The sequence below is a fragment of the Salvia hispanica genome, chromosome 3 (genome assembly GCF_029641045.1).
Source record: "Salvia hispanica isolate PSC_SH4W2 chromosome 3, Shi_PSC_v1, whole genome shotgun sequence".
Taxonomy (NCBI): Eukaryota; Viridiplantae; Streptophyta; class Magnoliopsida; order Lamiales; family Lamiaceae; genus Salvia; species Salvia hispanica.
Window position 1 is genome coordinate 46,220,003 of NC_142694.1, and position 24,265 is coordinate 46,244,267.

Below are 24,265 nucleotides of genomic sequence, written 5' to 3' on the forward strand. Positions count from 1 at the left end.
TGGAACCGGTGGTTCCGAACCGTAACCGCCGGTTCCTGAACCGTGGGCACCTCTAATCATAGAGTTCAATGTTGTCTCTTTATTGGCAGATGCGATCTATACACATTCGCAAGTGTTCGTTGGAAAAACCCAACCTTTTGATATCTAATACTCCCTCCGTCCACAAACAATAGATCTATTGTTGTTCGGCACGGGTTTTAATGTAGAATTGGTAAAGTAAGAGAGATGAGGAGAAAAAGTAGGTAAAGTAAGAGAGATAGGGAGAAAAAGTGAGTAAAGTATGAGAGAGAGAAGAAAAAGTGGGAAAAGTATGAGAGATAAACTTTCCATTTTTAGAAAGTGATCTATTTTTTGTGGACGTCCCAAAATGACAAAAGTGATCAATTTTTTTAATTTTTTGTGGACGGAGGGAGTATGAGCGTAGCAATATTAAATAAAATAAATAATAAAAAATAGGAGATGTGTTGATGAAATATATAAGATATACGAATAAAGAAAAATGTAATACACAATCCAAAAGGGAAAAAAACAAATAATTTGAACAATTAAAGCGTTCATGATTTCGTTCGATTACGAAAATATACGTATTCATAAATGGAAACAAAAAACTTAGAAAAACAATAGTTTATAAATTTTGAAAACTGTTTTGTAAAAAAATATTAACAATAACAACACTTCTACTATTATCTTCATCTCCACAAACTAAAATCTTCAGACCTTCACGACTCATGACTCTAGATATAGCATCATACAGTTGTCCATGAGTGAAGGTTGTTTTTTTCAAAAATAATCCAACATGAGAGAGAGATTGACCTTGACTTTTGTTGATAGTCATTGCATACGTCACAACCAAAGGAAATTGTCGCCGTTGGAATTTTAATGACAACATTGGATCAGACTATTAAAGACATTCGAGGAATCAACAATTTAGGACCAATATTATGGCCACCCAATACTTGACCCTCCAAAACATAATCACCTAACCGGGTAATTATCGACCTGGTGCCACTACACAAACCATATAAGTGATTTATGTTCCTTAACTCACAAAACAAACAACATTACATAAAATCTCGTGCCAGAATATAAATGCTCCACTTAGAGTGGGATGTAGGGGATATATTTGTAATTTGTGAGAAGAAACAAATATTACTTACAAAACCTAGATTTTCAATATAAATTTAAGACCACAATATGAAAAACTTCGTATTATTAAAAAGCCGAAAAAGTACAACGCACAATACTATAAAAATACAATTTCAACGGTTACATGTCCGAATTTCTTTGATGGGAAGTGAGTTGGGAAAGAGATTGGAAGGCGTGAGAAATGAAGATAAAATATGGTGTATTTATGTAGTGGAAAATAGGAATAAAACAAAAATAAAAATTACAAAACCATAGTCTATGCTATAGTCCAGGATAGTCTGGACTATACATCAGGCGTCTTTATGGGGCGAGGCTTAGGACAACCATCAACAATGACAGACTATAGCCCATAGCCCTTACTATGCATAGTCCGCCCAATTGCATGTCTGCATAGTCCGGCTATAGTCTACCCCACTAATCAACAATTTTTAAAAATATTCAATCAAAATAAACAATTAAGCGATAGTAATTTAAATTTGAATAAATTAGACCTTATAAGTTTAAAACTTATTTGAGAAGCCAAGATAGAATTTGGATCATCCATTAATCACATCTTAGTTGAGTACTTGTTCTTAAGAATCCTTACGAACTTTATAAGTTTTGTTTCATTTTAAATATTTATAATTTCATCAAATTTCACAATTTTTTCTATAAACTTAGTACTTCCTCCGTCTCAAGGAAGATGACCCCTTTCTTGGGCGGCACGAGATTTTATGCAACTTTATTTTGTGTGTTAAATGGAGAGAGTAAAGTAAGAGAGAGAGGATAAAGTAAAGATAATGGAGTTTCCATTTTAAATAATGGGTCATCTTGGTTGAGACAAACCAAAAAGGAAAGTGGGTCATCTTTAATGGGACGGAGGGAGTAGTATTATTTAATTAATTTGAGACTAATTTTGAGTTAAGGCCAAAATTGGTCCTAAACATATGACCATTTTACCTTTTTGGTCCTAAACTTTATCTTTTGAATTTTTTGGTCCTTCACATATGAAAATTTTATCATTTTGGTCCTCCGTTTAGTTCCGTTAATTTTTTAACAGTCAACACGTTTTGCCCAATTTTGACCAGATTAAAATCTTAATTATGATTTTTAAGTCACTAATTATTCCCTAATTATTTTAATAAATTTATCCAGCTTCTTGTCTCACTATAGCTTCACCAGCTCCACCCAATGCAAGAGGTGCCTCTGACCCGCTCACCTGCGGAGACTCCAGACCAGTCGAGTGAGAACTTGTGGACCTACACCCACCACTAACCGAGTGTTTCTTCTCTTCAACCTCCAAGTCCAGCTTCTTCCAATCCAAACCTTTCTCGGCCAAACTCAAGCTCGGATTTTGCTCACTCCGACCCCCCCACCGGTCGGATTCAGGCTTTGAGACTCCAGACCCAAATCTCTCATTACGGGTCCAACGATCAGTCTCGGGCCTCAAAAAGCCCGAGCCAAAGCTCGAATTTCTCGCCTGCTACGGCTGCGAAATAGGCTTCTTCATAGACGCCCAATTGTCCACTTCATCGATGCGAGATGCCCCGCCGCTGCTTCCCCCAAGTGAGGTGTACTTACCCCCAGCCCGGGATTCACGCGAATCGTGATCAGGTAGGATCGTTTGCTTCTTCATCGACGCCCAATTATCCACCTCATCAACTCGCGAAGGTTGATCGAATTCTGAAACCCTAGATTGTTGCGGAGGCCCCCTCCGCCCATCATCCTCAAATCCGTAAGATCTCCGGCCCTCAAACTCCCTCCGACCCGAATTAGGGCCGCTGGAGTTGTAATTGGAAAAGCCGCCGCCCAATCCGCCGTACTGCATTTCCTCCGCCGAGCGCTCCACCAGGTGGAGGAACAGGATCCCGATCCCGATCGGAGGTTAGCTCTAGGACTATGTTTCGCCGTCGTCTGCCTATTCGTGGTCGGTCGCCGATCGGAGGAAGATTCCGTCGAATTGAGTGAAATGTTGAGAGAGAGAGACGTATTTCATTTTTTTTATTTCTGTTTTTTAATGAATATATTTGTTAAAATAATTAGGGAATAATTAGTAACTTAAAATCATAATTAATATTTTAATATAGTCAAAATTGGGCAAAACGTGTTGATCGTTAAAAAATTAACGGAACTATTGACGGAGGACCAAAATGATCAAATTTCTATATGTGAAGGACCAAAAATCCAAAAGATAAAGTTTATGACCAAAAAGATAAAATGGTCATATGTTTAGGACCAATTTTGGCCTTAACTCTTAAAACATACTCCCTCCGTCCCAGATTTATAGTCACATTTTGCCATAAAAGTCCGTCTCACATTTATAGTCACATTTAGAACTTCCCATAGTTGGACATAAAATTTTACACTATTATTAGTAAAATTACACTCAAATGTCATTATCTACATTCAAATAAATCAAAACAAAAATAAAAAACCAAAAAGTCAAAAAAGGACCCACCTTCAACTAACTCACTTCATTTATTACACACTCCATCATCTCACTTCATTTATTACACATTCTATCATCTCATTTCATTTATTATTACACACTCCACCTCTCACTTCATTAATTACACACTCCACCAATTTCTTAAAATCCATGCCATAACTAAATGTGACTATAAATGTGGAACGGAGGGAATATTAAATAAAGACTAATTAAAATATATTAAATATTTTAATCGAGTAAATATAGGATGAAAGTTGAAAAGATTAAATATTTATATTGTTGTATAGCTTATGAATTAATTGGGAGAAGAGGCATTGCAATAATGAATACAATTTTAATTTTAATAAGAATAGAATGCAAATTAAACTCTCCACACACTTCCAATTTTAACATAAATAAAAAGAAAGTTAATAGTATATAAATTTAATTTCTTAATTAGAAAAAAAAATCTATTTTAAAAGTGATATATCACATAAAATCCAATTAATAGTAGTCAAATTAAACCTAACTTTTAAGAGTAGTAATTTTTCAATCCTAACACCAAACTTAGATCTCTTCCCAGTAGTAAATCAAGTAGGGATGTCAATGTAGCCCGCAACCCGTGGGCTGGCTCGAATAACCCGCCAATTTTATAGGGTTAGGGCTGGAAATTTCTAGCCCGATAAAATTAAAATCCGATTAGCCCGCACCCGATTAACCCGCGACCCGTTAGGGCCAGACCCGAAAACCCGATGGGCTGGCCCGAAAACCCGACAAAATTTCTATTATTCTATTTTTTACTCCTAATTTGACACTTCATTGATTAATTTTATAATATAGATAACTAAAAAAATAACTTTCAATTTTATATTAAATATACAAATTATATATTGAATATTTATTAATATAATAATTGATAAATAAATAAAAAACTTCAAATTCACTTAAAAAAATTATTTAAATTTCTAAAATATGCATTAAAATTTTACGATATATCTCAAATATTATTATTTGACCATGTTTATGATTGAGTTTGAGTATATATCTCAAATTTATCATAATTAAATATTTTACATTTTATGAATATAACTAATTTTCATCATTATTTGTTGGATTGATCGCTTGTTAATCTTATCGGTAGCAACCCGATTAGCTTGCTGGGCTAGCCCGAAACCCGAACTTTTAGGGTTAGGGTTGAACTTTTATAACCCGAAAGAATTCACAACCCGATTAGCCCGCACTCGATTGACCCGTAACCCGAGTAGGGCCGGTCTGAAACCCGGTAGGCTGGCCCGATTGACATCCCTAAAATCAAGTATATAAATTTTTTCAAGCTTTAGAATCCAACAAATTAAAGGCCCAAATAATAAATTCCCTACACCAAACCCTATACAAAACTCCCTCGGCGCCTCACTCTCTCTCAATCGGCGGGATTCGCTGCTCCTCCGTGCTGCCTCGCCGCTCCACCACGTTTCCTCGCCGGATTCATAAGCCTCAGATCAGGTCTTCCCCCTCAATTTCTGAAAGTTTGATTTGTTTGAGTTGTATTGCATAAAAGGCATCTATTAGCTGCAATTGCTCATGCCATTGGCTGCCTGTTTCCGTAATTTCCAGGTGCTCTATTATAGCTGAAATTATATTCTGTTGTAAAATCATGTTAGCCCTCGCCGGACCAGAGGAATTTGAGGATCCTGCATTCAAATGGGATAAGAAAAGAGGAGTGGGAATGAAGAATAGAAATATCCAGTTTTATGAGTCATTTAGTTATGATGGGGTGGATTATGCGCTGTATGACTGTGTATACATGCACATGCAAGGGCAACCCACACCTTATATCGGAAAACTGGTTAAGATATGGGAACTTGCCGGAGGTACTAAAAAGGTAAAGATTCACTGGTTTTTCCGGCCATCAGAAATGTCTTATTATCTGAAGGATGTGAAGGTGACAGAGAACGAACTATTTTTCGCTTCTGGTGACGGCAAAGGTCTTACTAATGTCAACCCGCTGGTAATTTCTTAACTATACAATCTACTTTAGTTAAGAATAGTTGATATGGAACTCTAGTTGCACTATTTATTTGTTTGGGAATTTGAGTAACCCATTCTCTCAATTTTCCCAAAGTTCTCTAACAGACACCCTTTTGTTGTTGTGCAAACATTAATTTTTAATTGATGGCTTGTGCCTTTTCATTCTAAGTCTTTTTAGTTTAGTTCATAGGTTACATATAAGTCTCTCTTATCTACTCTACAAGGGCAAGAAAGTACGTAGGATGAAGGATCTTTGTGTAGACATAATCTTTAGAAAAACTGTCTTCTCCTCTTTATTAAATTTCTCCTTGTCTGTTGTATTTCATATGCGTGGAAAGTACATAGGATTGAAAGTAGGTGACCATACATGTTCCAATATTTTGATCTAAAAATTGATATTTCCACCTCGCTACAACCTATGAAACATGGGGACAAATACACCTCAAGGATGTTTTTCCGCCATTTTTAATAGAAGGGATGTATTAAAAAATATGATCAAATATATTTGACTTTGACCCATTAATGATATGTTGGAACCCTTATTTTGTGTCTAAAGCCATTCATGCTAAACTTGAAGCCTTGATTTTTTTACACTCGAGCTCCGCTTCTAAAGCCATTCACAATTGTCACTCGATGAACTAGAGTTAGAAAGTGTTGTCTTCAATGATGGTGAAGATGCAAATGAGATACATCAGATGAAGAGGAGTAAGGGGGAGTGTATATTATTGGAATTCGTCTCTTGCTTTTCTTAGTTTCATCACGAGTTACATAAACATATTTTCTTGGTGAATCATGTATTTTAATATATACTGTTAAATAAAAAATAAAATCATATTATTGGCATATTATCTAATTTATTTGTAAATTGCATATCACATAGTATTCATCTCCATTCTTAGGCTACAGCCATCGGATCCTATGGACCCACTGATAGTCACTATAAGGCTTAAAGTTTGATATTTACGAGATGTATCATTAGGTTGTAAAATCTTTCGTAAAATTAGTATCCATTCTGGCCTGACCATTATCACATGAGGTTGAAGAATTTTTCTTTGATTAGTCAAATCATGCATTGTTGATTATTGCTTAAGTAATTTTAAAGAGAATGTGGAAGATGAAAGACATAGAATAACTAATTCTCATCTTCCACCAGTGAATGAATATGATTATTCTTGCTAGAGACTAGAAGAAAGATTTCTAGATCCAGCAAAGGTGGCTTAAAATGTAAATAAAGTACTTATATTGGACGATGATCATTTTTCTTTTTATGGGTAAATAACTGAAAAATACACAATTAGGACTGTTGGATCAAATCTCCTTGGTTATGAACATGAATGCTAACACACTGAATTCTGCCCAGTTCATGAAGCATTTGCTTTCAATTAACACTACTTTGTTATGTGGTTTTAGTGCACAATTACTTTTTAGTCTATAACAATGGTTACATGGATGAATCAGGAAGCCATTGCTGGAAAATGCAGTGTTATCTGCACTTCAGCTGATAGTAGAAATCCACAGCCTTCAGTCAAAGAACTTCAAATGGCTGATTATGTCTTTTACCGCATCTTTGATGTTAAGAGCTGTACTATATCAGATAAATTTGATGATAAAGTTGGTGGTCTTGAAGGTAAGTTATTTTTTCTTTTATGTGGAGAATTGATACACAACGAGGCTAATGTAGGGACCGACATGGTTTGATAGCTCACACCTTACTTTTTCATTTGTCTTTTTTTGTTACAGTTAATTTTGTGTTCAACAGAAAAGAGGCTGCTGAGACTCTAGATGGTCCCAAACTTGTTATTGGTGAAAAATATGAGGGCAACATGGTTGCATTCAAAGAAACACCACAGATTGCAGGTATAACTCAGTTCAAGTTGAACAATATAAAGCTGGGTAATATTTTTAATAATGTACTAGAAGAAGATGATACATATGCTATGCAAGTGCTGGTGAAACAGAGAATTTTAGAAGGTAAACACTTTACTGGTGGTAATGTGATTTGTATTAAGAATAGTGAAATTGCAGGCCCCGCCTTAAAGGAGACATGTGACAAAAATCTTGGGAGCAATATCTGTGAAAAGAAAGATAAGGTTAAGGACATAGAGTTACCTGTCAATCAGGTTCATGTTGAAAAGGGAGTGAAGCATGCACACAAGTCTTGTGATTTGGACGATGCACCATCAAAGAGAGTGAAAGTTGGCAATTCAGGTTCGTCAGAGTTAAATGGTGTAGAAGGTGTTAAGAACTATGTTGGGTGCAAAAAAGATGCGAATAAGTCGGAAATCTCAAGTCCTTTAGATGGGAAGAGTGTTTCCTTGCCTAAAGAAGCATCAATACCGAATGCATTGCAAGGAAAGCTATCAAGCCCACATGTTAGTGGAAATTTGATTTCTTGTGGGGAAAAGACATCACAAACCATTGTGGGATCATGCGACGTGACACAAAGGCCATCAATGACCAATGTTTCACCTAAGGAAACCCCAAAAATAATGCCTACTAGCGACATGGATGGAGCCGAACCGGTTGCAAACCCACCTCAAAGTTTATCTACTTCAAAGAAAAGGCCATTGGAGATGGCTGAGTCCACAGAGAAGTCAAACCTTGTACTTGACAAGTCCCATGAGAACAAGGAGGAAAAATTAAGTAGTAATTCATGTCCCAATGATGGAGGTTATCTCAAGAAAGCAAAGTTAGATAAGTCTATCAAGCAACCGGAAGAGAACGAGAATAGTAATAGTAAGAAGGTGAAAGAGAAAATGCATATGGGTCCCAAAAATTCACAAGTTGTAACTTGCGACAATATTGGGAAATTGGGAGCAAATGAGGGGCCTTCAAAGGATCATAATGAGAAGAAAAATCTTGTGAACAAAGTGAAAAACTCGTCAAAATCTTTGACTTGCAATGTTTATAAGACGAAGTCAAAATTTCGTGAGGGCTCATCCAAGGAGTATGAGGATGAGAAGAATGACAAGAATAACTTGCCAAAATCTTTGACCTGTAACGAAAACACTAAGTCAAAGATTTTTGAGGGGGCCTCCAAGGAGTATGATAATGATAAAAATGGCAAGAAAAACTTGCCAAAATCTTTGACTTGCAATGATAAGGCAAAGTTAAAACTTTGTGATGGTACCTCCAAGGACTATGGTAATGAGAAGGATAAGAAGTTATCTAATGATAACTCGCGTAATCGGATTGGTACAATATCTAAAGATGGTGGGAGAGTTGGAGCCAAAATTATTGAAGTTACTCGAAGGCCGCCTGTAAGTTTACCCGAAAGCATTTTCATATTCTTTTGATTATTTTTAATACTAGTTTGCCACAAATTGGAGAGATTATCGCAATCACAAATAGATGAGGTTTCTATGTTGTTCACATCTCGCGGAGATTACGTGGATGCTGAAACCAAGCATTTTGAATTACTCAAAGAGCAATATCGTAATGATCTTTATGCATTAGTTAGGTTTTTTTTGACCTTTCTAGGATTTAGTTTGCTAAGTGTTGAAGTACAAGATTGTATATTACTTTTAGTTCTTTTGTTTATGGCTTAGGAAACTTAAATTTTTACAGGCCTCATTGCGGTGGACTTGAACCCTAGACCTTTCGCCTCATTAACCACTCTACCACTAGGTCAATACTCGTACACAACTCTTTTTTTCTTTTACTTAAGGAGCGGTAGGGGTTGAACCTTAAGGCGCTTTTTGCGGATTACATACTAAAGTTATTAGCTTTTGATTTAGGTGTCTTACACAACATATTATTAGTTTTGTGGTATTTGTATTACTTGCATATGACATGACTTGCTTGTGTAGTAAAACGAGATGGCTTATTAAGTGTGAAAATAATGAGAGTTAGGGAAAGATGATATGATTAAAGAGCTAGAGACAAGGTGTATGATCACCTTCCTTGATGAACTTGGATATTATCATGTACTCCCTCCGTCCCAATAAATATTAAACCTTTGGTTTCCGGCATGGGATTTTATGTTGTGTTGTTTTATGTGTTAATTAAGAGAGAGTAAAGTAAAAGAGAAGAAAAAATAGAGATGATATTGTTTCTATTTTTGGAAACGTCTTATTTTATATGGGACAACCTAGGAAGGAAAATGTTTCATTTTTAATGGGACAGATAGAATACTAGAATGTTGGTAAATATCCCCGTTCATGACATAACAAGCTACTAGTTGAATGGAATGAAGGTTTCATGTCCATATTCAACCAAAGTTTAGATCGAGCCTGTTGTCCCTTCTTAGTCATTTATCATTTGTTGTCTGCTCTACAAAAAAGGAATTTGGGGTAGAAGTTGCATGATTTCCTCATTATCCAAATTCTTTTGTTATACTTGCTTAATTTTCATTGGTAGCTGGATGGAATACAAGTACAATTTATAAAATGTGGACATGGAAACTAAGGAAGCATGCTTGGGGATGTATAAACAAGCCTTTACGTGGGGGAGAAAGAAACACTCCCTCCATCCCGGAATAGGAGTTCATCCATAGTTGGCTTGGCACGAGTTTTACGAAATGTAAAGATAAATGGTGGAAAAAGTTGGTGGATTATGACTCCCACTTTATATTAGTTTTATTTTATAATAAAATGTGAGTGAAATGAGTTCGTGAAATGAGGAGCGTACTTCCATTTATTTATATTAAAAGTGAGAGGGGACTCTTAGAGAGAGAGACCAAAATGGCAGAAAAGGACTCTTATTGTGGGACGGAGGGACTAACATTTGTCTTGACCTCCAATGCAAGATTTGAATTTGCACTCTCTTTGAAGGTGGCTATATAGTGATTGAAAGGCGAAATACACATGCTAAATGTGAATAAGTTTCTACAACATCTGAATATGTCGAATGATGAATTGGAGGGTTTTTGTCGCCCAATATTGTTATGTAAAGTTGGGATATTTGGATTATTAAATGAAGAAGAATGGTGCTCGTTGAATGATTGAGCAATTTTGCCCAAGAAATTTGGATTATAAAGTTTTAAGTTTTGTTGAGTACTAAATCTAGTTCCTAATGGAGTGATTTGGAAGAGTGTTTCATGTGGTAACATGATATGATTGTGTCAAAGTGTACCTTTATTGTTGCACAATGCACATATATATGTTTTGCTAGATCATGGAGTTCCCACTAGTAGGGGGCGCGCGGTGCAAATAGCTAGTTAGGTTCAAAGCTACAATTCAACCTAACATAAGTAGTATAAAATTGAAACACAAACTGTGAAGATGAACCAAGCAAGACTTGAAAATAACCAAACAAATTGATTGGTTTCGATTCGGTTTTGCAAATCCTATGCATTTGAGTACCTTGATACTAAAATGGTATGCTAATATATTAAATATCAATATGTTGCGACGAGCATTTTCCAATATTATCTCCTATATGTAGGTCCTATTTTGTGCTACATCTCTTAGGGTTTCGTTTGCTATGTGCGATAAGTGGGTTATAGATTTTGCAACCTTATATCTTGTTTTACTTAAGAAATCAAAGCCCCATCTTAGTTATGTAGTGGTGTTGTGAATCTCTATTCTAATGATTACTTGTGATTTGCTTGCAGGAGAAGGCTACATGGATGAAATTGGTAAGTTTCATCAATTAATTACCGTGTACTCGATTTTTTATATTCCTCTATGCAACAATATATTTGAAGATTATGTAGGAAATATATTACCTAAAAGTTTTAAATGTTGGTGGTATAAATGATGTTGTATTTTCTTTTTTGTGTGCGCCATCATCTTAATTGGTGATAATGCTTCTTTGATTTTATATAAGAAAATTTATAGGCTAACTAGAATTAGTTTTTAGTATGCCTCGAATCTGTATTGTTTACCGATGCCCTAATTGTCTTATTGGGCCTCTTTGTGTCTATTTATATAGGAGTAGGGCCCATAAATATGTAATCCGAAAACAATTTGAATACAATTTGGTCTTCGTTTCCTGCTCGGGATGTGGCCAACACAACGTTGGTAAACCACGTAAATATGTGTCTCTTTACGTTTCTGTTTGTCTCGATTACGCAATTGCTTTATTCTGTCACAGTTGTTGACATTATTCTATTGTTCTGGTATAATACTCCCTCCGTTGCTTGTTAATAGTGACATTTCATTTTCTGCACACGTTTTGGTAAAATAATACTTCCTTCTCCATGAAAAATAGTCCAATTTTGCCATTTTGGAATGGAAAGTTTCTCTTATATTTTACCCATTTTTTCTCATACTTTACCTACTTTTTCTTCCTATCTCTCTTACTTTATCTATTTTTTCTCCTTCTCTCTTACTTAAGCAATTTTTCGTTAAAACCCGTGTCGTCCACTAATGGGACTATTTTTTTTTGGATTGAGGGAGTAATAAATAGTTGAAGTAGAGAAAAAGTAAAGTAAGAGAGAATATAATTTAGAGAAGTTCACATATATATATATGTGTGTGTGTGTGTGTGTATGCTTAGGGAACACCTATTTAAATTTTATAGAGGTGGGAGTTGTTCCACTAAGAATGTTTGTAAAATGAGAACTTTGAGAACTGAAAATCATAATCATATCAGTTCTTTAATATTAGTTGACACCACAAAACACACTCCCTCCATCCCACAAGGATATGCACTTTTGGTTGAGCACGGGTTTTAATGCACAATTGGTAAAGTAAGAGTGAATTAGAAGGCAAAAAGTAATTAAAGTATTTTCAGTCGAGAATGGGTCTCACCTCATTAGAGAGAAAAGAGTTTCCAAATTTAGAAAATGCATACTCTTGTGGGACGAACTAAAAAGGAAAGAATGCATACTCTTGTGGGACGAAGGGAGTATCAAATATTGATTTTTGAGTGAGAAACTACTGGTATAGAGTTTAGGGTGGTATTGAGTTTAGGGTCATAAACTGATATTCACAATGAACTGCAGCTTTGGATTCTATATTATTAGTTTCTCACTTAATATCAGTATCAGTAGCCGATATGTTTTGTGATACCAACTGATAATGTATCTGCGAACTGATATAATTTGGGTTTAGTTCTGTGTTCTAATTTTAAGGAAATGTTCTGTCATGATCCATCTCCTTATAGAGGTTATATATGTAGTGTTCAACCTTTTTACAGCTATGTTTCTATTTGTATACCTACTGACCTACTGAACAAAAAAGCCTAACCTTTCTAGTTTTCGGCAACACTTTTTTCTCGTATGTTTTAGCAGTATGTTAATGTTAACTAGTTTTATAAATGTACATATCATCTTACTACTCTTGCTAGGTATATCCTTAGAGCAATCCATCATTGTTGTTACTTGTTAGTGAATGCGAGGAGAAGGCTATATTTTTCCCTTGTGCTGATATATTGAAATGAATATGTTCTTTACTTTTGTTTTCAGTCTTGGGAGAAACAAATGGAGATTGCGCATGATAAAGGGAGATTGGTTTTACTCCTGAATTTGGATCCACAATATACATCCGGAGAGGTGGAGGTATGGTTGCCCCATTTCTTATTAAACTGGTTGCTCCTTTTGAGCTCTGATTGGTTTCATATTGCCATGTACTTCTATGTCTGCCGTGTAAGAGTGAAAATTTCGTTCATGCTTTTCACCTGTGTTTTTTCCTTTTTATCAGTGACTGTATTGTGTAGTGCCTAGTGCCTTGATGTGTTGACATTATCTTACTTTCAGGATATTATTTGGCACACATTTAGGGAAAGGTGTACTGCTCGGGTGGTGCCTCATACTGCAATTTCTAATCCATCCTCTGGTATGTACTGTTTCCTTATCCATTCTGAGTGGTTCATATCTTGTACTAATAATTTTAAGAGGGGAGTTTATGGCTCTCTGGTGCCCGTTAGTCTCTCTTGCAACTCTATCTTCTATATTTTCACCAGCTTCCCATGTTTAATTCAATTTGCGAATAAAGCATAGTCCATGACTTTGTTTCCCCTACTGTTCAAAATTGCTTTATTTCAGGTCAAGCTCTTGTTGTATTTAAATCAAGTGATGCTGCAAACAAAGTTGTACATCAACTGGATGAGGAATGCTTAACGTTACCAAATCAAAGGTGTGTCAAGTTTATCTACCTACAATAGGTGAAAATAATAACTTTTCAGCAGTTAAACATACAGCTTCTTTTGAAATTGAGCCCATTAATAGTCATATTTCACTTTTACCGTAAATGGTAAATAGGCCCCATAATCCACCAACTTATTCCACTCACATTTATTATAAAACTAATGTATATTTGTGGAACCCATATTCCACTAACTTATTCAACCCATTTTTCTTTACATTTTTTAAAACCCGTGCCGAAACCAAATAGGACTCTTGTTAGGGGATGGAGGGAGAATATGCTAAATGCCACTAGTGATTTCTGCTATGCAAGAATCATTTCGAGATATAGTATTCCCATTTTTTTCTCTAAGCTAATAAGAAAAATTCTCATCATATAGCATATTACTCATTATCATATTGTTTTTATTTCCTTTATGATGTGAGGTCTGCTATATCTTTCTTGGTTTTTTTAGAGGTTCTACAGCTGAAAACTTCTCTGCTTTCAGGCCTCTGGTAGCTTGCCATGTAAATTTACCCAAATTATTTGAAAAGCAGACAGCATATGTTGGCCATTTGGATATTGATAAAGATCGGCGCCAAATGCTAAGGGAAATGGTGAGCTGTGTGTGTTGTGGCTGGGGGGGGGGTGTTTAGCACACGTATATTAATGTGTTGTCGTGCTTTTGCGTTTTCCAGAAAGAAGCTGTGTCTACATCTCATTACTCCCAGCATAACACAGTTGAATATGAGATGGCTATCGACTGGTGCTTGCTGCAATCACAATCTGATGAATGGTGGAAAAGACTTTACGAGGTAAGAAAATCAGATGGCTTTCAGAATCTAAAAAGTGTTTCCTTTCATGCCTGTGTGGCTGTGCTTCAACGTTTACTGAGCTCCCTTCTTATTCATTACTGCCTCTTAGCAACAACGGAAGGAGTTGAAGAAAAACATGGATGATTTCAAGTCAAAGTGAAAAACACAGAGTGTCCACATTTTTGCCCACGCGGAGTGACTAATTTGCAGATAATCTAGAATCCTCTCAAATGCTTCTGAGGTGATGATAATACCTCGAATTTTCAATTATGTCGAATACCTTTGAGCAAGCTCGTTGATTATGTTATTTTGACTTTCTATTGATGCAGAGAGTTTGATTCCTGCTGCTGGTGAAGAGAGACATGTTTGTCACTCTACAATCTGCAGTGAGAGAATATAATGCCGCATGTGTGTATGTAGTTATTTTGCTATTACAACTGCTGCTATAACCCACCTTTTTTCTGTATAGTTTGCTGTTGAGTGAATTTGCATTTAACTTGTTCGAATCATTCTTTCATCTGGTTCCAGGGAATGAAGGAAAAAGTGAAAATTTAAAAAATCATTTCGAGCTTCTATCAGCCATTGTTTTTAATACTAATTTCTATGTTAAATATAATCTGTGATCAGAAGTTACACAAGTAGTGATGTCTCCAATTTAAAGTTAGAGTGGACTCTTCTATGAGAACATTCGTACGTTATAGATATATCCGACTTTGGTCACCTTCTAATGTGAGGATTAAAGAGATAAATGTCACTTTTTACATGGTAATTGTCTTTTAAGCAAAACTATTCCAGTAAACTTTACCTGTCACGATTGATGGGTAATCGGATTTAACAACTTTTCTATCATTATTTTATAATGCAATGTCACGAATGGGGTCATCTTACAGAGAGAGTAATACATTATTGATTTGGGGATGTGATATATTGTTATCTCACTTCTAAATTGTTAACTATCTCTACTATTCAAAACTTTAAATAATTATAACTATCTTAATTTAAATTATTTTTTATACAACACATTAAATTAAAGATAACCTTTATAAGGTTTCTAACGAGATTTTACTTGCATATGTTCCGATGTCAAAATTTAATTTTTTTAAAAGAATTCGTAATTATCAATAAGCAGTTGAATTGTCCACATAGCTATCATAATAGTATGTCAGTATAATGCATATATAATGCTAATGTTAAATTGTGTTGACATATTTAAGGAATCGTTTGATATGTTTAGTACATTACATTGACAATTTGATTAAAAGTCCTAATTTTGATAATTTTCTTATTTTTTTAAATTTAAATAATAATAAAATGAAATTGCACATGTCAATTTCTAGTTCATTACATCTCTAAAAATCAAATGATCTTAAATTAGTTGCAGTTAGCAATTAAAAATAGAACTAGCAATTGATCACACCTGCTATTGATTGAGTATATACTATTCTAGTACTCTCATTTAATTATTATAATAATAATAATGCAATTTTACATTGTATAGGGTATATCGTACCAAAGCTATCATACTGCATATCGTAAAAACGGCTTGAGTAAAAATCATATATTTATCTTAATGGAAGTTTCAGTTCATCGGACTTTTAGTAAGATCAATTTCGATATCGTTATCATACTGTCTTCTCGGAATTTCAGTATGGTATATCGCAATGCTGTAATACCGCAATACAAAAGTTTTTTTTGCATAATGTATTTACGGTACATACCAAAATTTCAATATGCTATGTTACATGAAAATTCATATCATTACCATAATGAAATATCTCGGTAAGGCATCATACCATAAAATGACTCGTTTGCCAAAAGTGGATGTCATCAATAAAATGTCTCACTTCATTTTTACTATTTTAGTAAATAATTCTCACATTCTACTAACTCGTCAATCACATTTCATTATAAAGCTAATACTACTTCCTTTCAACTCTTTATTCCCAATTCGAAATGACATATTTATTTTTTGGCATAAAATCTTAAAATTTTATGTAGTGTTATTTATTGCATTAAGTGAAAAAAAGGATAAAATAAAAAGAATGCTATTTTCATTTATAGAAATGTGTCACTCTGAGAGCATCCGCAGCGATGCTCTTGACTAAGAGCACCTGCCGTGCCGTCGGTGTGACGAGTACCTTACTCGCTGCTGTGCTCTTGTCGACGGCACGACCCTGCTCGATAGCAAGAGTACTGCCGTGCCGAAGAGCACGCCTACGTAGCGCCTCCTGATTGGCTTGTTTTTATTCCGTTAATTTTTTAAAAAAATCATAAAAAAATGAAAAAAATTGTAAAATAGAAAAAAAAAAATTCGGATGCCATCTTTTAACCTTTTTTCATTTTTTTTTATTTTAAAAAATTTTGTCCCAAAATCATCTATAAATACCCATATTCATCATCCATTCTTTGCATCAAATTATCTCTCATTCATACTTCAATTTTTTTTTATTATGAATTTAGTTATGTAATTTTTAATTTTTTAGTAATTTGTAATAGTATTTCGGATATTTTTAAAGCATTATAATATTTTGAAAATGTTTTTAGTAATTAAAGTATTTAAATTGAATAATAGAATGACGGGATCCTTGAGCATGCTCTTGCGGAAGAATATGAATGTGAGTGTGGTGATCTTACGGATGAGCAGAGAGTAAAAAATGAATAAATGTGTTCGGATCCACGTCTACTTCCGCCAAAGTTTTATCATAAGAAATGAATATTGTACAACTATATGTGTCACGTGCGTCGCTCGGAAGGACGACAAGTATAATCATAAAATCATATAGTAGTTGGAAAAAAATATTTATTTATAGAAGAAAAGTTATGTGTAACGTGTTTCCATAACTCATAAAATAAATTGCGAAATGAAACTCTTGAACCATTAGATTAATCTAAATACGTACTTATAATTTTGGAACATTGGAATAAATATATCCCTTTCAAGTAGGATTAAATTTATCCTACGTGGCACCCTCGGTGGAGTAGTATATTTTGAATTCTGGACCGTTTTATTCTGTAAACGAACACAAAATGCAGTGAAGTAGAGGATTGCTTTTTCTCTGCTGTGTTTATAGATGATTATTACATTGTGAACTGTGTGAATTGAAGTTAATACTCCAAAAATTGGTGAGATTCTGAAACACGTGTTTATTTTTGTTAATTTGTGATTTATTTTTTAAGAATGGAGTATCTGTGATTTGATTTTCTTTAATGCTGTGGCCGGAGACGAACGAATTGAGGATTTCACGATTCGAGCTTTAGTTATGGATATATTTCAATTTAGAGAAGGAATTCTTCTACATTTTTGCGAGAAGTTTTTATTGTTTGATCTGTAGCTGGGATGTATCATGCTGGCATTGCTATTGCACTATATTTTGCTTCAGTTGAGGTTTTGTCAGCTGAATTCACGAATGCGCAACTTTGTTTACCAATTCTGAGTTTAGCTGGATAGATTAGATATGTTTGTATAATAGACTTTTCTTTAGCTTAGAGTTGTGAGATTTCTCTCTCTGTTGGCTTAAGAAGCTGTGAGGATGTTCCTATTTATCTGATTTCAGTGTTAATGTTCCTTTATTTTTACATTTCGAGAGTAAGTTGGGGCAAATACTGTAAATCCTAAGTCAAGTAAATCTGGGGGTTTTGTGAGGTGGAATGCCTTGCACTTTCCATCTCTTCAAGTACGCAAAATTTAGCGCATAGTTTTGTGACAATAATTTTTCTCTGGTGCTTAGTTGTTACGGAATTCGAAGACTCAATACAGAAGGTTGCTAGTAGTATTCCGATATACCAGCTCTTCATTTCCCTGTTTATATATTTACCCAATCTGAGCTGTCATTACTCATTAGGTTTTTAACTTTTGCTTTTGTGAGATAATTTACAAAACCTCAGCTGTCGTCAAGTTGTTAGAAAATTCAAATTCCAAAAGGCAACAAAATATTTCAGCTGTCATAACAAAAGCAGAAAGCCTCAAAATCCTGTTCAGTTTGGAGAAAGCTAACAGCATTACAACATTGGCTTTCTTGATATGAATATGATGGAAAATTATGTACCAAAGAAATGAATCTTTATTTCTATAATTTTAGCATATCTGCACTACACTGTCATGCAACCTGACCTCTTGTTTCTCTGATCCCACCTTCTCAGCATTTGCCTTCACCCTGGATCTGGCAGTGCATACTGTCCTATAGGGTAGCATATTATGATAGGGAGACATCAATCTGGAGATTATTGCCAACGTGTGGGAACCGGCTTATGCAGATTATCTTGTTTTTCAAGTGAATATGGAAAGTGATCAGATTACGAATACTCCTGTAGAAGGTTCTAGAGATGGTCTACAAAGAGGTCAACCTTTGCATGGGTAATCTTTTAAGCACATCGAATGCTTATTCTATATGTTAAGCAATTACTTTACCATTTTACATTTGTTTTATCTGTTTTTAGCTAAGTATGTGATATACCATATTGCATTAGGAGGTAAAGGCTTCTTTAGAGAAGTAAGAAAAAGAGGGGCTCCTAAAAATATATACAGTACATGTTTCTTGTCTTTTTGGTTTGCATGATTGCATCAACATTAGTCGATTCAAATCTTTACATCTTTGTGAAGTACTTATCAGATTCTTCTTCAATATATATTTATTCAAGTATACTTTTGTTAGATTGGAGTCGGTAATACTTGACATCTGCTCTCTATGTGCAGGAGAAAAAGTGGTCCGACAAGGCGTTCATCAAAAGGGCAATGGACACCAGAAGAGGTTAGCTAGATCTTCTATAAAATTGCATACTTATCTGTATCTATCAGCATTTGCGTTCTATCTAGTTTTTCAGATGCATAGGCATGTTCAAAATATTAGAAGTTGAAAAAGCACATATGATGCTTAAACATGCACTCTTTTACCATTATACTACGATGATGCATTTATTGAAACCATTTAACTTTCCCCAGCCTAACAAGTATCAGAAGTAGTTTGCTCGTATTCTTATAAAATAAGTTCTGATCTTTTGGTAAAAGAATTGCATTCATTTCATTTTAAACTGCAATGTGGTACATACAGTTTTGGAAGTGTCTGCATTAAGTGGCACTCTCTGTCGAGTCTGAAGCACAACAAATATGTTGGTTCCGATGTTTTATTTCTGACTCAAATGTTCTCCTAACAGGATGAAATTTTACTGATGGCTGTCCAACGCTTCCAAGGAAAAAACTGGAGAAAGATAGGTAGTTATAATTAGATTTGCTTTTCATTTACCACCTGTAAACTAAATCTAGCATTGAACATCCTGTAGCTTTTCCAACTACAGTGGTCAGCACCTGAAGCGTTTAGCAGCCTTCTCCTCTTTCCTTTTGTCAATATTTGTAAATCAGATGATGCAGCAGTTTGAGCATTTATCAATCTGTAGCTCATCATCTAACTCTTCAAATGGATTTCGGTTTTATGTGTTATGTAATATTTATATGTAGCCGAGTGTTTCAAGGATCGAGCAGATGTACAGTGCTTACACAGATGGCAAAAGGTTTTGAATCCAGAACTTATCAAAGGTCCATGGTCAAAAGAGGTTGGCACCTTTTCTTTTCTTCCTTTTTTGGGTCTGATCTTTGCGGTTGATATAATGGAATATAACTATCCATTTTTTTATCACTTAGGAGGATGAAATCATAGTTAGGTTGGTGGATAAATATGGGCCAAAAAAGTGGTCTACCATTGCACAGCATCTTCCTGGGCGTATTGGAAAGCAATGTCGGGAAAGGTAAGCTTGCATGACTATATTTACATTCATCTTCTATGGCAAGGTTCCTACTCACCGTTGAAAGAGCTCACAATATATACAAGATTATTGCTTGAATTGACTATTTGCTAATTACACATAATAACTTTCTTTGTTGTGAATTGTGATTGGTTTTCAATGTCCTCAAAGGACTAAAGTTTCTGATCAAAATAGTTTGTTGTCCACAGCAAGGCTTGTGGGGAAAAAGAAAAAACGATTACAACATAGTAGTCCTTTCCAAACTGAAAAAAATAAACAAAAACTAAATATCTTCACTTTTTCCCCAAGTCTGCAAATGTAAAGATCATAGTCCATAAATTCTTGATTAGAAAGTTTTCATTTCCTGAATTTATTCCATAAGATACTTCATCTATTGATGATATTTTATTGAAGGTGGCACAATCATCTTAATCCTAATATAAACAAAGAAGCATGGACACAAGAGGAAGAACTAGCTTTGATCCGTGCCCATCAAATTTATGGAAACAAGTGGGCAGAGTTGTCAAAGTTCTTGCCAGGAAGGTATCGAATCATATAACATAGAGGAAATAATCATTCCACTAAAAAATATTAGCTATATCCACATGATGTTATCGTCTTGTTTATACTCATTATGCTTCTATATGCATTTGTATGACATCAGAAGCGATAATGCAATTAAAAATCATTGGAATTCTTCTGTCAAGAAGAAACTGGACATGTATATGGCATCGGGGCTACTATCTCAATACCAAGGTACACCACTACTTGTTAGCCTGTCAAATCAGTCAGCAGCTTCTTCTTCTTCAAAGGCACCAAAAAGCATTGAAGAGGATAAAGATGGAGCAGAAGTGGAGGAAGCTTCTGGATGCCGTCAAGATTCAGTCTTTCCCAGCACTTCTCAACCTGTAAACAGCACAATAAGCAGAACCACTGATCACGATGAGGATTGCAGAGCAACTGCAGGATCGTCTTCCTTACCCAGTCCTGAAGATCATCCTCTTGCATTTCGAGAAGTCACATATGCCACAACAGAAGCACCATGTGACCCAGGTGCTAATCTTATTCAGCAGGGTTCATCTATAGATTGGAGGACCTTTCCCGGGAAAGATTGGCAAGCAAATACCGATGACCTTGGCACGTCTATGCTGGATCTTGGGCAAGAGACCTCTGGAACATTCATGCAAAATATTAGCGGAAGTGATAATCACGATACAATAACCTTTCCCAAGGAGATTTACATGCATTTGGATGATTCCATGTCAATGGTAAACATGGATGTGGGTTCTGGTACCCCTAATCTAGTAACAAATGCAAACGAAAATATGTTTTCTGATGTGGGCCATGGTGGACATCCCTCTGTAAATGATATTTGTGATTCTCATGAATCAGAAAACCTGTTAGTTCATAATTATTCAAACTATGAGATACCTTATGTATCATCAAGTATGCCAGGAGCTTCGTCTACTGAACCTAACCATGTTCCTACTCAACTTCCACCAGATGATGTGCCTGTCTTATTGAGAACATATCAAGATCAGTTTGACTATTCCACACGTGTGAATGGTGAGCCTGAGTCCATCTCCCCAAGAACACTAAACGAGTTTTTATATGGTAATGAATCCAATTGCTCTCCTTGTGAGGACAATTTTGATGAGGCCAAGAGATCATCAAAACTACTTCCTGCTAATGATTTTGTATTGCAACCACTGAATATTGATTCATCGTGTTGTTCTTCCAAGGAAAAAGATTCAGTTGAACAGCAGGATTCAGGAGCTCTATTCTGCGAACCTCCTCGTTTTCCAAAATTGGATATTCCTTTTTTCAGCTGTGATCTAATACAGTCTTGTAGTGATATGCATCAGGAGTAAAGTCCACTGGGAATCCGCCAGCTGATGTTATCTTCCATGACGCCGTTCAAACTTTGGGATTCACCGACCAGAGAGGGTAGTCCTGTAGCTGCTCTAAAAAGTGCTGCCAAAAGTTTTATGAGTACACCATCAATACTGAGGAAAAGACGCCATGACTTGTTGTCCCCTTCGTCAGAAAAAAGAGATGAGAAGAAGCTTGAATGTTTTGGGCTTGAATCAGTTTCGAATATAGCTAATGAAATCGCTTGTTTAGAGGTTATTTTCAACGAATGCTTGGAAGAGCAAAAAGGTTTGAACCGGCAAGGTGACTTTACAGAAAAAGAAAACGTCAACCATTCTTGCGAAGAGGGAAAGAATGAGGACAATCAAAGCCATCTCATTGCAGGAAGCAGAAACTCACAGAAAGATAATATCGCCAGTGAATGCTCAGGAAAGCAAACCAACACCATGGACAAAGATTTGATGGATAAGGTGAGTGCTTTCTGGTTTCCTTCTCCATGTGAATTGATTGAAGGGCAATGGTGCTAATCTGGACTGCAGTTGAATATTGCTTTAACCAAGAAAAAAAATCACAAAATAGCTTCTTGTAGAAAATTTGTGCCAAATGTTTGTGCACTTCAATTTCCTTAGAGAAAAAAAACAGGTCTACATAATGTAATGCCAAATCACCCTTATCTATAATCATGGTTAATTGAGTTTTTTTTTCTTTTCTATTTCTAGTTCTGATCATGTTGTTTGAAAGTATGTAAAAGCTAATATATACTACTAAATCCCAATAATGAATCAGATGAGTCTTTCTTGGCTTTTGTCATTATACAATAATCTTACTTTGTCCTACTCTTACAACAGGCTAAAGAGATATGGAATCCTTGTTGAGCATGACATGAATGACATTTTATTCTTTTCTCCTGACCACTTTGGGATTAAGAGTGATAGAACAATTGGTGAGAGTGCCAAAGCTCTTGGAAATCAATATAATAGGAGAATAGAATCAATATCTATGCCTGGACCTGCATTGCCTTCAGCTGAGAAACACAACACTAGTTTGCTTATACCTACATCTGCACAATCCTCGAGTCCTACAGAGAAGAAAACCGAAAGTTCTGGCATGTAATGTACCTGCAACTGTTATCTTATCTACTAGCAGCCGCATTCTCAGTTTTGATTTGATTTTTTTATTTTGTTACTAGGTACACGGGGACACCATTTAAGAGGAGCATGGAATCTCCTTCACTTGGGTTGATTAACACTTGCATACCAGGACCCCGAGTCGAGCCTGATGTAACCATTGAGGTCTGGATATGCAAGTAATCAAGAATCATAAAGCTCTTCTCCATTAGATCTTGTCCCAGAATATGCATCTTTTGTAGGAAATTGGTTACATGAGCCCAGGGGATCGAAGTTATGATGCCATTGGATTAATGAAGCAACTGGGCGAGCAGACTGCTGGTGCATTGGCTGATGCCCAGAAGGTGTTGGGAGATGAAACTCCAGAGTCATTACTCAGGGGGAAATGCTTCACAAAAGAGCAACGAGAAAAGGAGAACAAACACACTCCAGCAGAACATCATTCCCTTTCAGCTTCACATTTGATGGTTGTGTTGAAATTTCATTAGGAGCTATCTTAGCCTCTTTATCCTCTGTGAACTATTTCTCCTTTAAAATCTAATGAACTTCATTAACATGTTTCGCTTAAGATATTCACTCATGCTAATGCATTGCAGACGGAGAGGCGCGCCCTTGATTTCAGCGAATGTGGAACACCAGGTAAGGAAACTAGGAAATTTTCAGGCAGCGGTGGTGTTGCAACTCCATCATCCTATCTGTTGAAGAGTTGCAGGTAGATGACATTCATGATTTCACTGCAGCAAGTATCCTACTATCGCTATGACCTGTAATTTTTTGTCATTTAATCTTTTATTGTAAAAATTCATTCAGCTTACCATCCCAAAAAATAAATATTCATATAGCATCAAGGGTTTTGAGTTTTAACATATTCTTATTGAGAGTGAACTTAGCTCAATAAAATATTTTTGGTGTCTTTCCTTTCCTAGTAGTGTAAAATCTGTATGCTTTCATAACCATTACGGAAAGCAAAAGATATGTAAAGATGTAGATTAAAGACCAATTTTGGTCCCTTACATTTGCCGCAAAATTCTTTTTGGTCTAATATATTAAATTTGTGACTTTTTGCTCCCTAACATATTATTTTGGTACACTTTGGTCCCAAACATATTATTTTGATCCAAAATA

General features: G+C 35.4%; 1 protein-coding gene and 1 pseudogene across 4 annotated transcripts; both read left to right on the forward strand.

The window, feature by feature from the left end:
- The first annotated feature begins 4,919 nt into the window (after nt 1-4,919).
- On the forward strand, nt 4,920-14,980 carry LOC125214034 (bromo-adjacent homology (BAH) domain-containing protein). 3 transcript variants are annotated; one of them, XM_048114879.2, is made up of 13 exons: nt 4,920-5,056; nt 5,168-5,561; nt 7,040-7,208; nt 7,322-7,438; nt 7,607-8,841; nt 11,136-11,159; nt 12,933-13,025; nt 13,224-13,302; nt 13,512-13,602; nt 14,099-14,207; nt 14,289-14,405; nt 14,515-14,646; nt 14,735-14,980. In XM_048114879.2, exons 2-12 carry the CDS (start codon nt 5,208-5,210, stop codon nt 14,563-14,565), a joined length of 2,439 nt encoding a protein of 812 aa, XP_047970836.1. In that variant the 5' UTR covers nt 4,920-5,056; nt 5,168-5,207; the 3' UTR covers nt 14,566-14,646; nt 14,735-14,980. The 3 variants fall into 3 exon arrangements, with proteins under 3 accessions (XP_047970836.1, XP_047970837.1, XP_088924419.1); XM_048114880.2 differs by having other exon boundaries at nt 5,215-5,561; XM_089068293.1 differs by having other exon boundaries at nt 7,322-8,841.
- A 2,420-nt stretch (nt 14,981-17,400) lies between these two features.
- LOC125216458 (transcription factor MYB3R-1-like) lies at nt 17,401-24,025 on the forward strand (annotated as a pseudogene). Its single transcript, XR_016136558.1, has 12 exons — nt 17,401-17,528; nt 18,546-18,759; nt 19,099-19,153; nt 19,557-19,614; nt 19,858-19,952; nt 20,041-20,144; nt 20,556-20,684; nt 20,806-22,497; nt 22,871-23,122; nt 23,203-23,305; nt 23,383-23,607; nt 23,737-24,025. The product of XR_016136558.1 is annotated as a transcription factor MYB3R-1-like (transcript).
- The last annotated feature ends 240 nt before the right edge of the window (nt 24,026-24,265 follow it).

Coding starts and splice junctions, on each gene's coding strand:
- LOC125214034 (XM_089068293.1), top strand. CDS start 5,208: ATGTTAGCCCTCGCCGGACCAGAGGAATTTGAGGATCCTGCATTCAAA. Junction 11,160..12,932: donor AGGCTACATGGATGAAATTG/GTAAGTTTCATC, acceptor TTTTGTTTTCAG/TCTTGGGAGAAACAAATGGA. Junction 13,303..13,511: donor AATTTCTAATCCATCCTCTG/GTATGTACTGTT, acceptor GCTTTATTTCAG/GTCAAGCTCTTGTTGTATTT.